The sequence below is a fragment of the Chlorocebus sabaeus genome, chromosome 11 (genome assembly GCF_047675955.1).
Source record: "Chlorocebus sabaeus isolate Y175 chromosome 11, mChlSab1.0.hap1, whole genome shotgun sequence".
NCBI lineage: Eukaryota > Metazoa > Chordata > Mammalia > Primates > Cercopithecidae > Chlorocebus > Chlorocebus sabaeus.
In genome coordinates this window covers 59,975,905-59,993,374 of record NC_132914.1, presented here as the reverse complement: position 1 = coordinate 59,993,374, position 17,470 = coordinate 59,975,905, and the positions used below count along the sequence as shown (strand labels likewise).

The 17,470-nt window shown below is 38.7% G+C and overlaps 1 protein-coding gene and 1 non-coding gene across 5 annotated transcripts in view; one reads left to right on the top strand and one right to left on the bottom strand.

The window, feature by feature from the left end:
- USP15 (ubiquitin specific peptidase 15) overlaps positions 1 to 17,470 on the bottom strand; it is a 143,963-nt gene that overhangs the window by 56,602 nt on the left and 69,891 nt on the right. The window contains exon 7 of one of the 4 annotated variants that reach the window (XM_008003873.3): positions 619 to 12,396. The exons of the other annotated variants lie outside the window; for them this stretch is intronic. Within the exon in view, the coding sequence (XP_008002064.1) occupies positions 12,372 to 12,396 (25 nt within the window). The 3' untranslated portion in view covers positions 619 to 12,371. Of the gene's footprint in view, positions 1 to 618; positions 12,397 to 17,470 lie in introns of those variants that run through there. 4 annotated transcript variants of the gene reach the window in all.
- LOC119623964 (U6 spliceosomal RNA) lies at positions 13,366 to 13,468 on the top strand. Its single transcript, XR_005240065.2, has one exon. It is a non-coding gene; the product is annotated as a U6 spliceosomal RNA (small nuclear RNA).

Below are 17,470 nucleotides of genomic sequence, written 5' to 3'. Positions count from 1 at the left end.
TCGCTGATAAATGCTATATATTACTGGATCCTGTTACGTGGGATTTCTAGTTAGGTACCCTTCTGATGGAAGTCCCTTTAACAAGATTTTATTTTACTGTACTAAACTCAAAAACAAAATACAATCAACCAAGTTTTATTATAAAACAATGTATAGAACACATTTAAAAAATAATTTTAATGATCCTAATATTCCCAGATAGTAGTTTTAAAATATTAATAAAAAACTGAAATATCCTGGCATTTCTGCCTCCACATTAAGAATTCTAAATTAGGAAAAAAAGGTCTAAATTGATTAGAGACTGAGTTATAATAAATCAAGGAGGTTAATTTTTTAAAATATAATTCATTACAACTTTTCAAAAACATATGTAAATCGAACGTTACCCTGAATCTTATAGTAAAAATTATGGAAATAAAGATCCATTGCTTCATCCAATAAAGTGGCTGAGACATATATATGTTATATACAATATATATATACACTGTATACACTTCATGTATATATACACACACACATACACATATATATACTTTTTTCTTTTTCTTTTCATCTATGGCCTTTTTTATTATTCACTAGCAACTCTAAGAACTATATTAGAAGGAAAAGAAAATGAAATACCATGGAATTAATTTGTATTTTCAATTTTTATGGAGTTCATTCAAACACTCAAACATTTACTAAATGATTACTGTATGCCTCATCCTTGATAAGTACTGGGAATACAAAGAAAGACACAGTTCCTGATCTCAAACAGATCATGATCTAACAGGAAAAAATGACATATAAGCAAAATGACTGTAATACAATAATACAATATAAGTACGACAACAAATTCTAATGTAGAATTTTGTGGGTAGTGACATGAGGTGATTTAAAAATGACGTACAATTAGAGGGATAGGTGGGAAGTAAAAGAGTATTACAGGTAGGAAGAATAGCATGTAGAAATCATGTAGAAACTATGAATGTGTTCAGGGAATTACCAGTAAATTCAGCTTGGCTTAAAGACTAGGAAGTACTGACAGGAATAGAGGTTACTAAGGTAGGTATGACAACAAAAGGTCTTTTATGTTCTATGAAGAAATCTGGATTTTATCCAATTGTGCTGGAGCATGTGGAAAGACTTTAATAGGGTATCAACAAAATCAGATTTGTAATCTAGGAACTTTTAAGGAAGAGAAAAAGACTGAATATTGGGAGACCAGTTAAGGAACTATAAAAACAAAGGTAAGAATTAATAAGGGGTGGAGTTAAGAAAGTAGAGTGGGCAAGGGCAACGTATCTTGGATGTTTAGGAAGCAGTTCTTGAAGTATAGTCCATGGATCCTGGGGGTTGTCAAGACCCTTTTTAAGGTGTCCATTGGTGAGGTCAAAACTATTTTCATAATAAATATCAAAGTGTCATTTAAATGTTATTTGACCTCTTTCACTGAGTGGATATTGGCACTGCTAGTGCAAAAGCAATGGTGGATAGAAGTGCTGAAACCTTAGCATGAATCAAAGGAGTAGCACTAATCTATATTTCACCACATCACAGTAAAAAAGTTTCACTTAAGAATATCCACATTGAAAAAAAAATTACTGATTTTATTAAATCTTAACCCTTACTTACACTTCTTTTTGGTATTATCTGACAAACTGGGAAGTTTGCATAAAGCGTATCTGCTACAAATTGAAGTATCATGGCTGTCATTCTGAGGAAAAGCTTGTGTAGTTATTTGAACTGCGTGAACCACAAGTGGAACCAGTCATTGTTTTCAGGACACCACTCTTTTTTTATTCTACATTAGGAAACGACTGTGTGTGGTTATTTGGACTTGGCTATTGATATGGCTTGGTTCTGTGTCCTCACCCAAATCTCATCTTGTAGCTTTCATAATCCCCAAGTGTTGTGGGAAGGGCCTAGTAGGAAATGACTGAATCATGGGAGGGGGTGGGTCTTTTCCATGCTGTTGTTGTGATAGTGAATGAGTCTCACGAAATTTGATGGTCTTAAAAATGGGAGTTTCTCTGCACAAGCTCTCTTTGCCTGCCACCATCCATGTAAGACATGACTTGCTCCTCCTTGCCTTCTGCCATGATTGTGAGGCTCCCCCACCCCAGACATGTGGAACTGTAAGTCCAATGAACCTCTTTCTTTTGTAAATTGCCCAGTCTCAGGTATGTCTTTATCAACAGCGTGAAAACAGACTAAAAGAGTAAACTGGTACCGGTAGAGTGTGGCGTCGTTGAAAGTTTTATACATTATAAAACCTTAGAAAAAAATGTTTTCTAAGGCAAATCCCATCCACTTATGAGCCTGTAAAATCAAAGACAAGTTAGTTACTTCCTAGATACAAGGAGGATACAGGCATTGGGTCAACACAGCCACGTGTAAGAAACTTTGGAACTGGGTACCAAAGTTCCCAGAAAATGTGTAAGCAACTTTGGAACTGAGTAATAGGCAGACGTTGGAACAGTCTGGAGGACTCAGAAGAAGACAGGAAAATGTGGGAAAGTTTGGAACTTCCTGGAGACTTGGGAGGACTCAGGAGATAGGAAGATGTGGGAAAGTTTAAAACTTTCTAGAGACTTGTTGAATGGCTTTGACCAAAATGCTTAGTGTTATAGACAATAAAGTCCAGGCTGAGGTAGTCTTAGATGGAAATGAGGAACTTGTGAACTGGAGCAAGGGTGACTCTTGTTATGTTTTAGCAAAGAGACTGGTGGGAGTTTGCCCTGGCCCTAGAGATTTGTGGAATTTTGAACTTGGGAGAGATGATTTAGGGAATTTGGCAGAAGAAATCTACGCAGTAAATCATTCAGGAGGTGACTTGGGTGCTGTTAAAGGCATTCAGTTTTAAAATGGGAACAGGGCATAAAAGGTTGGAGAATTTGCAGCCTGACAATACAATAGAAATGAAAATCCCATTTTCTGAGGAGAAATTCAAGTTGGCAAAAGTACCGAGCAGCCAAATGTTAATCCCCAAGACAACGGGGGAAAATGTCTCCAGGGCATGTCAGAGGTCTTCACGGCAGCCCCTCCCATCACAGGCTTGGAGGCCTAAAAGGAAAGATGGTTTTATGGGCTAGGCCCAGGGCCACCCTGCTCTGTGCAGCCTAGGGACTTGGTACCCTGTGTTCTAGCTGCTCCGGCCATGGCTAAAAGGGGCCAAGGTACAGCTCAGGCTGTTGCTTCAGAGTGTGGAAGCCCCAAGCCTTGGCAGCTTCCATGTGGTGCTGGGCCTGTGGGTTCACAGAAGTCAATAATTGAGGTTTCGGAACCTCTGCCTTGATTTCGGAGGAGGTATGGAAATGCCTGGATGCCCAGGCAGAAGTTTGCTGTAGGGGCGGGGTCCTCATGGATAATCTCTGCTAGGGCAGTGAGGAAGGGAAATATGGGTTTGGAGCTCCCACACAGAGTCCCTACTATGGCACCACCTACTGGAGCTGTGAGAAGAGGGCCACTGTCCTCCAGACCCCAGAATGGTATAGATCTGCTGAGAGCTTGCACTGTGCACCTGGAAAAGCTGCAGACAATGCCAGCCCATGAAAACAGCCAGCAGTGGGGTTAGAACCTGCAAAGCCACAGGGAAGAGCTGCAGAAGGCTGTGGGAGTCCACCTCTTGCAACAGCGTGACTCAGATGCGAGACATGGAGTCAAAGGAGATCATTTTGGAGCTCTAAGATTTGACTGCCCTGCTGGATTTCGGACTTGCATTGGGCCTACAGCCCCTCTGTTTTGGCCAATTACTCCCATTTGGAATGGCTGTGTTGACCCAATGCCTGTATCCTCCTTGTATCTAGGAAGTAACTAACTTGTTTTCGATTTTACAGGCTCATAGGTGGAAGGGACTTGCCTTGTCTGAATGAGACACTTGACTGTGTACTTCTGAATTAATGCTGAAATGAGTTGAGACTTTGGGGGACTGTTGGGAAGGCATGACTGGTTTTGAAATGTGAGATGAGATTTGGGAGCGGCCAGGGGCAGAATGATATGGTTTGGCTCTGTGTCCCCACCCAAATCTCATCTTGTAGCTCCTGTAATTCCCATGTGTTGTAGGATAGGCCTGGTGGGAGATGACTGAATCATGGGGTCCCACTCACTGAGCCCAGAAAGCTAAGAACCACTGGCTTGAAATTCTCACTGCCAGCACAACAGTCTGGAATTGACTTGAGACGATCAAGCTTGTTTGGGGGAGGGGCATCTGCCATTACTGAGACTTTAGTAGGTGGTTTCCCCTCACAGTGCTAAGGAGACTGGGAGGTTTTGACTGGGCAGGATTCACCACAGTGTGGCAAAGTGGCTGTGGCCAGACTGCTTCTCTACATTCCTCCTCACTGGGTAGGGCACATCTGAAGGAAATGCAGCAGCCCCAGCCAGGGGTTTACAGATAAAACTCTCATCTCCCTGGGACAGAGAAACTGGGGGAGGGATGGCTGTGGGTGTAGCTTCAGTGGACTTAATCTTTCCTGGCTGCAGGCTCTGAAGAGAGCAGCTGATTCTGACAAGGGGGGTTCTCCCAGCACAGTGCACCACCTCTGTTAAGGGACAGGCTGCCTCCTCAAGTGGGTCCCTGACCCCGTGCCTCCTGCCTGAGAGAGACCTCCCAACAGGGGTCGACAGACACCTCATACAGGAGAGCTCCGGCTGGCATCAGGCCGGTGCCCCTCTGGGACGAAGCTTCCAGAGGAAGGAGTAGGCAGCAATCTTTGCTGTTCTGCAGCCTCCACTGGTGATACCCAGGCGAACAGGGTCTGGAGTGGACCTCCAGCAAACTGCAGCAGACCTGCAGAAAAGGGGCCTGACTATTAGAAGAAAAACAAACAAACAGAAAGCAACAACAACAACATTAACAGAAAGATCCCCCAACAAAGACCCCATCGAAAGGTCATCAGGTTCAAAGACCAAAGGTAGACAAATCCACGAAGATGAGGACAAACTAGTGCAAAAACGCTGAAAATCCCAAAAACCAGAAAGCTGCTTCTTCTCCAAATGATCGCAACTTCTCTCCAGCAAGGGCACAAAACTGGATGAAGACTGACACTGATGAATTAATAGAAGTAGGTTTCAGAAGGTGTGTAATAAACTCCTCTGAGCTAAAGCAGCATGTTCTAACCCAATGCAAGGAAGCTAAGAACCTTGATAAAAGGTTACAGGAACTGCTAACTACAATAACCAGTTTAGCGAGGAACATAAATGGCCGGATGGAACTGAAAAACACAGCATGAGAAATTAGTGAAGCATACACAAGTATCAATAGCTGAATCGATCAAGCAGAAGAAAGGATATCACAGATTGAAGATCACCTTGCTGAAATAAGGCACGAAGACAAGATTAGAGAAAAAAGAATGAAAAGGAATGAACAAAGCCTCCAAGAAATATGGGACTATGTGAAAAGACTAAACCTATAATTGATTAGTGTACCTGAAAGTGATGGGGAGAATGGAACCGAGTCAGAAAACACATTCAGAGAGAAGTGAACTCTCGGAAGAACTTCCCCAACCTAGTAAGGCAGGCCAATATTCCAAATCAGGAAATACAGAGACCATCACTAAGATACTTCATGAGAAGATCAGCCCCAAGACACAAAATCTTCAGATTCTCCAAGGTTGAAATGAAGGAAAAAATGTTAAGGGCAGCCAGAAAGAAAGGTCAGGTCACCTACAAAGGGAAGCCCATCAGACTAACAGCAGACTCTGCATAACCCCTATAAGCCAGAAGAGAGTAGGGGCCAATATTCAACATTCTTAAAGAAAGAAATTTTCAACCCAGAATTTCATATCCAGGCAAACAAAGCTTCATAAGCAAAGGAGAAATAAAATCCTTTCCAAACAAGCAAATGCGGATTTTGTCACCACCAGGCAGCCTTTACAAGAACTCCTGAAGGAAGCACTAAATATAGAAGGGAAAAACTGGTACCAGCTACTGCAAAAACACACCAAAATATAATGACCAATGACACCGTGAAGAAACTGCATCAACTAATGTGCAAAATAACCAGCTAGCATTATGATGACCAGATCAAATTCACACATAACAATATTTAGCCTTAAATATAAATGGGCTAAATGCCCCAATTAAAAGACACAGACTGGCAAATTGGATGAAGAGTCAAGACCCATTGGTGTGCTATATTCAGGAGACCCATCTCACATGCAAAGACACACACAGGCTCAAAATAAAGGGTTGGAGGAGTATTTACCAAGCAAATGGAAAGCGGAAAAAAAAACCCAAAAAAACAGGAGTTGAAATACTAGTCTCTGATAAAACACACATAAAACCAACAAAGATAAAAAAAGACAAAGAAGGGCATTACATAATGGTAAAGGGATCAATACCAGAAGAAGAGCTAACTATCCTAAATATATGTGGACCCAATATAGGAGCACCCAGATTCATAAAACAAGTTCTTAGAGACATAGAAAGAGACTCAGACTCCCATGCAGTAATAGTGGGAGTCTTTAACACCTTACTGTCAATACTAGACAGATCAATGAGATAAACAATTAACAAGGATATTCAGGACTTGAACTCAGCTCTGGATCAAGTGGACCTCACAGACATCCAAAAACTCTTCACCACAAATCAACAGAATATACATTCTTCTTAGTACCGCATGGCACTTATTCTAAAATCGACCACATAAATGGAAGTAAAACACTCCTCAGCAAATGCAAAAGAATAGAAATCCTAACAGTCTCTCAGACCACAGTGCAATCAAATAAGAACTCAGGATTAAGAAACTCACCCAAAACGGCACAACTACATGGAAATTGAAGACCTTGCTCCTGAAGGACTCCTGGGTAAATAACGAAATGAAGGCAGAAATAAAGAGTTCTTTGAAACCAATGAGAACAAAGAGACAACGTATCAGAATCTTTGGGACATGGTTAAAGCAGTGTATAGGCGGAAATTTATAGTACTAAATGCCCATATCTGAAAGCTGGAAAGAAGTGAAATTGAAACCCTAATATCACAATTAAAAGAACTAAAGAAGGAAGAGTAAACAAATTCAAAAGCTAGCAGAAGACAAGAAATAACTAAGATCAGAGCAGAACTGAAAGAGATAGAGACAGGAAGAACCCTTCAAAAAATAAAAATAAAAATAAATGAATCCAGGAGCTGGTTTTTTGGGAAAAAATAACAAAATAGACAGACTGCTAGCTAGACTAATGAATAAAAGAGAGAAGAATCAAATAGACGCAACAAAAATGATAAAGGGGATATCACCACTGATCCCACAGAAATAAAAAACTACCATCAGAGAGTACTATAAACACCTCTATGCAAATAAACTAGAAAATCAAGAAGAAACGGATAAATTCTTGGACACATACGCCCTCCCAAGACTAAACCAGGAAGACGTCAAATCCCTGAATAGACCAATAACAAGTTCTGAAATTGAGGCAGTAATTAATAGCCTACCAACCACAAAAGGCCCAGGACCAGACGGATTCACAGCCGAATTCTACCAGAGGTACAAAGAGGAGCTGGTACCATTCCTTCTGAAAATATTCCAAACAATTGAAAAAGAGGGACTCCTCTCTAACTCATTTTATGGGGCCAGCATCATCCTGATACCAAAACCTGGCAGAGATACAACAAAAAAAGAAAATTTCAGGCCAATATCCCTGATGAACATTGATATAAAAATCCTTAATAAAATATTGGTCAACCGAATCCAGCAGCACATCAAAAAGCTTATCCACCATGATCAAGTGGGCTTCATCCCAGGGAAGAAAAGTTGGTTCAACATATGCAAATCAATAAAAGTAATCAATCACATAAACAGAACCAATGACAAAAACCACACGAATATCTCAATAGATGCAGAAAAGGCCTTCAATAAAATTCAACATCCATTCATGTTAAAAACTCTCAATAAACTAGTCATTGATGAAACATCTCTCAAAATAATAACAGCTATTTATGACAGACCCACAGCCAATATCATATTGAATGGGCAAAAGCTGGAAGCATTCCCTTTGAAAACCGGCACAAGACAAAGATGCCCTCTCTCACCACTCCTATTCAATGAAGTATTGGAAGTTCTGGCCAGGGCAACTAGACAAGAGAAAGAAATAAAGAGTATTAAAATAGGAAGAGAGGAAGTCAAATGGTCTCTGTTTGCAGATGACATGACTGTATACTTAGAAAAGCCCATAGTCTAAGCCCCAAACCTCCTTAAGCTGATAAACAACTTCAGCAAAGTCTCAGGATAGAAAATCAATGTGCAAGGATTTCTATACACCAAAAATAGACAAGCAGAGGGTCAAATCATGAGTGAACTCTCATTCAAAACTGCTACAAAGAGAATAAAATACCTAGGAATACAATCTACAAGGGACGTGAATGACTTCTTCAAGGAGAACTACAAACCACTGCTCAAGGAAATAAGATAGGACACAAACAAATGGAAAAACATTCCATGCTCATGGATAGGAAGAATCAATACTGTGAAAATGGCCACACTGCCCAAAGTAATTTATAGATTCAATGCTATTCCCATCGAGCTACCATTGACATTCTTTACAGAATTAGAAAAAACTACTTTAAAATTCATATGGAACCAAAAAAGGGCCAGTATAGCCTAGAAAATCCTAAGCAAAAGAAGAAAGCTGGAGGCATCATGCTACCTGACTTCAAACTATACTACAAGGCTACAGTAACCAAAACAGCATGGTACTGGTACCAAAAAAGATATGTAGACCGATGCAACAGAACAGAGGCCCCAGAAATAACTCCACACATCCTGGGATGCAAAGCTGTTTCAACATATGCAAATCAATAAAAGATCATGTGATCTTTCACAAACCTGACAAACACAAGCAATGGGGAAATGATTCCCTGTTTAATAAACAGTGCTGGGAAAAACGGCTAGCCATATGAAGAAAACAGAAACTGGACCCCTTCCTTATACCTTACAAAAAATTAACTCAAGATAGATTACAGGCTTAAATGTAAAACCCAAAACCATAAAAACTCTAGAATAAAATCTAGGAAATACCATTCAGGACACAGTCATGGGAAATGACTTCATGACTAAAACACCAAAAGCAATTGCAACAAAAGCCAAAACTGACAAATGGGAGCTAATCAAACTAAAGAGCTTCTGCAAAGGAAAAGAAATTATCATCAGAGTGAACAGGCAACCTACAGAATGGGAGAAAATTTTTGCAATCTATCCATCTGACAAAGGGCTATTATCCAGAATCTACAAGGAACTTAAACAAATTTACAAGAAAAAAACCAAACAACCCCATCAAAAAGTGGGCGAAGGATATGAACAGACACTTCTCAAAAGAAGACATTTATGCAGCCAACAAACATGTGAAAAAAAGCTCTTTATCACTGGTCATTAGAGAAATGCAAATCCCACCACAACGAGATACCATCTCACGCCAGTCAGAATGGCGATTATTAAAAAGAAAACAACAGATGCTGGAGAAGATGTGGAGAAACAGGAATGCTTTTACACTACTGGTGGGAGCATAAATTACTTCGACCATTGCGGAAGACAGTGTGGCGATTCCTCAAGGATCTAGAACCAGAAATACCATTTGACCCCGTAATCCCATTACTAGGTAAAGGATTATAAACCATTCTACTACAAAGACACGTGCACATGTGTTTATTGCAGCACTATTTACAATAGCAAAGACTTGGAACCAACCCAAATGTCCATCAATGATAGACTGGATAAACAAAATGTGGCACTTATACACCATGGAATACTATGCAGCCATAAAAAAGAATAAATTCACATCCTTTGCAGGGACATGGATGAAGCTGGAAGCCATCATTCTCAGCAAACACAGGAACAGAAAATCAAACACCACATATTCTCACTCGTAAGTGGGAGCTGAACAATGAGAACACATAGACAAAGGGAGGGGAACAACACACGGGGGCCTGTCGGCGGGTGGGGGGAAAGGGGAGGGAGAGCATTAGGACAAACTCTTCATGCATGTGGGACTTAAAACCTAGATGACGGGTTGATAGGTGTGGCAAACTATCATGGCACATGCATAGCCATGTAACAAACCTGCACATTCTGCATATGTATCCCAGAACTTAAAATAAAATAAAAAAAAGACACACACACACACACAAACCAGGAGTTTCTCTGCACGAGTTCTCTCTGAGACATGACTTGCTCCTCCTTGTCTTCCACCATGATTGTGAGGCCTCGCTAGTCATGTGGAACTGTAAATCCAATAAACTTCTTCCTTTTGTAAATTGCCCAGTCTCCTATATGTCTTTATCAGCGGCATGAAAATGGACTAATACGGCTATCAAGCAGAGGTTTTCTCAAAAACGAAGGAAGGAAGGCTGTGTCTTTAAGGAAAACAACGTATTTGCTGCCAATGATAAAATATGGGCTTTCGAGCAAGAATGAGAATCTTGGAAAACTTGACTCTGACACCACGAAGTTGACAGCTTCCCAATACTTAGGTTTTTCTCATAAGACAGGTGATGTTTTAAAAAAATGTGGTTTGAAAAAAACTGTAGAATAAAATGTGTTAACATTTGGAAGATCTGCATAACTCAGTGAATCAATATTTTTCAAATGACCAAAATGTATGAAATTTACATTTGAAAATTTTAATATTATAAAAGGTTCACTGATACGGTTTCAGATTCTATCATTAAACTTTAAGACTTAAACCACCACTGGTCAAGTTTTGATGTGGTATTAATGATCTGAAAATACTCCTTTTCAACTATGTATCTGTGTGAGGCTGAATTTGCTTCATGTACTTCAACCCAAACACTGTATTACAATAAATTAAATGCAGAAAAATATACAAGAATTTAGCTGTCCTCTATTTAGTCAGATAGTAAAGAAATTTGCAAAAATAAACAATGCAACGCTTTTTGGTAATTTTATTATTTTGGAATATAGTTATTTTCATAAAAATGTTATTCATGTCAAAATACAACGGTTTTGTACTATTACTTTAAAATACCTTAAAATCTTATTTCTATTTTGAGTATGACAAACATTAATAGATATAACCCATATAACAGAAGTTCTTTGGGTCTTTAATAATTTTCAAGAATGTAAAAGGGGTACCAAGATCAAAATGTTTGAAAACTTCAGGTGGGGAGGTAGAATCTGCAAGACTTGCTGACTAACTAGACGAGAGAAGAAAGGCTGGAGGAGGAACTCAGGATGGCTCTTAGATGGTACTTGAAATAGGCAATACAGGAAATGGATCCAGTTTAGGTTGAGGGGATGGGAGAAAGAGGGGTAAAAAGATTTGGTTTAATCTGAGGTGGTGAGTCCTACATGAAATTTATGAAAAATCTGGAATTCAGAAAAGTGGTCTAGTCTAGAAATAGAGAATGGCATATTTTGTGTCAATTTGAGCTGGGGGAGAGGATTAGCACAGAATCATCTAATTTTGAACACCTACTACGGTATGATAAAAGAGGTCTTCCGACAGAAATTTAGTGAATGTCAATGCATTTAAGGTCTGAGCAGAGCTGCTGCAAACAGTTAGAGAAGCTGCACTGCACCGTGCCAGGGAGGGCCTGTCACATAGACTACACATGATATGAATGATGCCCCCTAGAGCTGTGCACAATTTGCAAAACCAAATGTGGTAACCCTAAAGAGGAACTGAGCTAGACAAAGGACTGGTCAGAGAGGCAAAGTCCTTGGAATAAAAGGTTGTACTATGTATTCAAATTCAGAGAAATTCTTTAGGAGATGGTTATCAAAAAGAAATACTAAAGACAGGTCAAATAAACTAGGTTAAAAGGAAAGACAAATAAGAACTTTGTTAAATCCTGAATGGGTGGCAAGCAACATTAAGTATATACTTTTAAATGTAGGTGGCTGTCAAAGAAAAAAAGCTAAAAGATGGTATATGGAGGAAGCATATGGTTTTTGGTTTTAAAGATGAAGATGTGTTTATGTTCATAGGCTGAGGGGGAAGATGACATTAGGAAAGAAATAAAAATAATGAACTGGTGTTTACCATATGTATGGCACTATGCTAGGCATTTAAATATGTAGGAGAAAGGAGACAATAAAAGAAAAAGTAAGGACCAGGAAGCATTGAGATAAATACTATAGGTAGAGTACAGGGACTGTCCTTAAACAGCAAGGTGATCGGAGAGATAAGGATGGATGTGGTCAACAGGTAAAGGTAAAGTATAACAATTTTACAATACTGTTACAGACATTCCTGATGAGTGATAACGCATCATTTATCTCTTCTGATTCCGACTTCTGACTCAGATCACACATGGTCCAATCTAGCTAACATTTGTGGAGCTAGTATCAGGTTATTTAGGGGTTGACTGGTCAGTCTGTGGATGATAACCAGAGCCCTTTAGCTCTCTTTCTGTGACGTATGTGGAAATTAAACTGTTCACTAGCAACTCTGCTCTAGTGGCTCTCTAGAAAAAGGAGAGAAAAAAATGCTAAGAATATCATAAATTAACTAGACATCAAACCACTTACCTAGAATTAAACTAATTTTGGCCAGTTTGGGCTAGGTATAACATATCGTGCCTTCAGACAGAAAAAGGAAAGACTTCCATTTAGCTGAAGTGGTTTCATGAAGAGAGAAAATTCAGCCTTACTCCTGACAAATGAATGTTTGTAGTATCTGAATTTCCCTATGCCCAATATGTTTCAACTAAAAACATGCAATTCAAGGCTAAGTTGAGCCTCTTACTTCAATAGGAAAACACAACTTGCTTTTAGTAAGTCAACTAAACATTTAACACTCATGGAAATCTAACACCATGTTAAGCAACCAAAATACAGAGAAGTCTGAATGCTGACACAGCAAAACAGTTATTTAAAGATTTTTATATTTTCAAACCCAACACTGTAAAACAACCTAACTTCATACAATCTAACATCATAAAACAAAAATTATCTTAGTAACAAAAATAAGACCAACATTACACTCTCCATTTCTAAAAATCATCTTAAGACAAGCTCTGAAAGAAAAAGAACATTCTAAATCTCCTAAAAAATTAAACATTTTTACTGTTGTAAGACACATATTAGTTCAGTTCAACAGCATTTGCTGTGTGCTTCCTATATGCCAGGTAGGGTGTTAGGTGCTTAAAGATACACAAAAGAGAGTTTAAGTAGATTTACATTACATATAAATTGTTTTTCATAGCTCCATTTTTCCTTATTTTGACTGCTTACTTTTACATATAATATTTGATAACATAAAACGTTCAATTTTAAATAAATGAAATTATAATAAGTTTTTCAGCCATTATGAATCTAAGCACCAAACTCGCAACCCATTTTTATTTAAACTTTATTACAGAAATTTTGAAACATACATTAACCCTCATGTACCTAGTATCAGAAACTCAGCTTCAAAAATAACATTCTAGTGCGTGCTTTACCAGCACATAAACCAAAAGTGGAACGATACAGAGAAGATTAGTATGGCCACTACAAAAGGATGATATTCAAAAATTAACCTTCTGCCATTCTTATTTTTTCTATAATCCTTCATCTTCCCTCCGACCCCCTCTTTTGCTGGAGTAGTTTAAAGCAAATTCTAGACACCCATAATTTCACCTGAAAACACAACAATATGTATCCCTAAAAAATAAGGGACCTTTTGTTTTGATCAGCACAAATTTTCCTGAGCCTTCATGATTATTCTATTTGATGCCAACTGTCCTTCATTATTTCAGGATGCTCTTTAAGGTTTTGGTATGTTGTTCTCTACATTTTTGGTTAATTTATATATGCGTATATTCCCATTTTTAGGAATATGACTCCATACCTGCAGTTCTCAGTACTCCATACTGCAGCTCCCCTTAATTGTAATCTAAGCATTTTTGTTTGGCTATTCCATTACCTCAAACTTTAAAGTCTCAGAAAACAGCACTCTACGTCTGTTTCTTAATGAGAATGATAACAACATAAAATAAGGCACAAAAGGAAATTTAAGGATTCAAAATGTCTTTTAAAAAGATAACAGCTGGGCACGGTGGCTCATGCCTGTAATCCCAGCACTTTGGGAGACTGAGGTAGGCAGACTGCTTGAGCCCAGGAGTTTGAGACCAGCCTGGGCTGAAACCCTATCTTTACAAAAACAAAACAAAACAAACAAGCAAACGAACAAAAAACCAAAAAAACCCCAAAATTAGCCAGGTGTGGTGGTGTGCCTGTAGTCCCAGCTACTTGGGAGGCTGAGGTGGGAAGATCATCTGAGCCTGGGAATTCGAGGCTACAATGAGCTGTGACTACTCCACTGCACTCCAGCCTGGATACTGAGAGTGAGGCCCTGTCTTAAAACAACAACGACAAATTATAGATTTTGGAATATTACTCTAGATTTATGGTTCACAGATTGCATTTCAGATTGAAGACTGGTGTTACTGAAATGTATGAACTGGCCGAATGACAAGGAAATAAAGAATGGCTAGAGTCAACATGTATTTTAATAAGTTTTAATCAAATGAGTCTGTGCATCATTTCCAAATCCATTTAACTGCTTTGCAGTTATAAATGCAAACAGGGATTAAATACTCTCTAAAAATTTCTAAAGACGTTTAAGATGGTGTAAAAAACCAAAAACAGAATATTGCAGAATCACCTAGGTGCTTACTTTCTGTCCCAACCAAAAAAGTAGTATGCAATGGTTTTATTTATAAAGTTCTTCCTCTCTCCAAGCAGAGCACTCAGGAAGACAGTGCTGTGAAAATACTATTGTGTCATGAGATTAAGTTTATAGTGTTTCAGTCATCAATTTGGAATTCCCTTAATCAGAACACCACAAATGGCAGAGGCACAGTGTATGAGTAAGAGCTATTAGCATGGTTTTCCATTCGATTTTTTTTCTGCCACTCATGTCCTATTCTGGATGATGGTAAATTTTTCTCTGGATGTTTTCTAGTCCAAGAAAAATCACCCTCTTCAAAATTATCAATGACTCTTAATTTTTTTTCACCAAATACTTAAGCACACGTCTTTTGACAATACTTTTTGACTAATTAATGAAAATGAATAAATTTAAATCAAAATCTCTCTAGGAATCCCCAGGCTTCTATAATGAGTCCACTGTAAAATCATTTTTTAGAAATACAAGATTTTACTAACTACACATCTGCAATAGAATAACTAGATTATCCACCCAATGCTAAACCCTTAAAAAAAAAAAAAGGTGAAATTTAACAGAATTTTTAAAACTAGGGGAGGAAACTTTTTCTAAGGTATCATTAGAAAAGATCATCTTTTTAAGAGGCTGTTTAAGAAATCAAACTTAAAAACTAGATTAGAAATGCAAGTCCTGATAAAATAAGCAGTGGTTTAAAAATGCAGCATGAATATAAAAATTAAAAATTCAAATTATATGTTGATATCTAGTAAAAAATTCAGTTAGAAAACTTTTTCTTTTCTTGATTTTTTTTTTTTTTGAGACAGAGTCTCGCTCTGCCACCCAGAGTGGAGTGCAGTGGCGCGATCTCAGTTCACTGCAACCTCCACCTTTTGGGTTCAAGTGATTCTCCTGCCTCAGCCTCCCGAGTAGCTGGGACTACAGATGCCGCACAGACGCCGCCACCACCCTTGGCTAATTTTTGTATTTTTAGTGGAGACAGGGTTTCACCATGTTGGCCAGGCTGGTCTCAAACTCCTGGCCTCAAGTGATCCGCCCACCTTGGCCTCCCAAAGTGCTGGGATTATAAGCGTGAGCCACTGTGACCAGAAAACTTTTGAGTGAGTATTCTTTGGGTAGGTTCTTAGATTTCTAATACAGACTTTGAGTTGTTTTAGGTGCTGATAAAAAGCATATACACATATCGTTTTTGTAACTAAATGACTACATGTTTTAAATTAAATTATATTTTACCCTCAACAGTTTTGAATATTTAGCATTTCTTCTCAAGTAGTCCAAAAAATTATGCTTCAGTTGAAGATACAGTTTCAAATCTAATCAAAATGGGGCTAACACAATTTTAGGACATCAGAGCACTAAGCAGGTTCCTCTATTTTCAGCAGTATAGAACAGACAAAATACTAACATGTGGTTTCACATGTGCCTACTTGTGGTAGTATTCTTATATTTTCTTGTTCACAAGAAGTACTTAAAATGCAAATTCCTTGGCTAAGTATAAAGATTTATATTTTGCTGGTCTGGGGTGGGAACCCTGGATGCCACTATGTTGTTCACATAGTAAACGTCAATAAACATTACCTACAAAATTTCTGAGTGTCATCCTTAGAACAACAGCATTGGTGTCACCTGCAAACTTATTAGAAATGAGTCATGCCCAGATATAACAAATAAGAAATTCTGAGGATGGGGCCCAGGAAACTGTTTTAATAAATTCTACCAGTGATTCTTCTTTCTATCACCATATTACAGCTTTAATTATTTTTCTTTGGTATTTGACACCCTAGCTAGGAACTGGTTATGTGCTATGCAACATGATGGACAAATTCCAGGTTAGTGATATATATTAGAACCAGCATTTTCATGCCATCTTGAAGGCCAGGGGTTGTCCTCTGGCAAATATGTGCCAATTTTGAGGAGTATAAACTGTTCTATATCTTAATATCTTGAAGTCCTTCCTAAGGACCTAAAATTACATGCCTTGAGCTGGAGTTAAATTTGCCTAAGCTAACATCATGTGGTTAAAACATGCTTTTCTGTTTTTGTTTTTTCCTTTTAGGAGACAGGGTGTTCCTCTGTCACACATGCTGGAGTGCAGTGAGTGGTGTGATCATAGCTCTTTGCAGCCACTCCTGGGCTCACGCAATCTTCCCACTCCAGCTTCTGGAGTAGCTGAGACTACAGGTGCATGCCACTATACCTGGCTAATTTTTGTATTTTTTTGTACAGACAGGGTCTTGTTACGTTGCACAGAGTCATCTTGGACTCCTGGGCTCAAGTGATCCTCCTCTGTCCTCCCAAAATGCTAGGATTACAGGTGTGAGCCACCTTGTTCAGCCTAAAACGTGCTTTTCAATGAACAGGCTGGAGTGTAGTGGTGCGATCTCGGCTCACTGCAACCTCTGCCTCCTGGGTTCAAGCAATTCTCCTGCCTCAGCCTCCTGAATAGTTGGGATTACAGGCGTCTGCCACCATGCCTAATTTTTGTATTTTTAGTAGAGACGGGGTTTCACCATGTTGGTCAGGCTGGTTTTGAACTCCTGACTTCAAATGATCCACCTGTCTCAGCCTCCCAAAGTGCTAGGATTATAGGCATGAGCCACCGTGCCTAGCCTCATTTGTTTTTTTTAAGCCAGCATTCATCCAGAAAATAGAGTCTGTACCCTTGCTTCAACTATAGAAATATAATATAAATAAATTTAGCAAATGATACTTCCTCAAACTTGTTTCCTTTTTTCCTCCTATTATCTCTACTCCGATTTCCTTCTACTGTGATTTTTCTATGTTCTTAAATATTTATGAATCTGTTTCTTTCTCTCAACTGTATGTTTTAAAGTTTCATCTAGTTTTAAAGATCTCACCATTGTTACTAC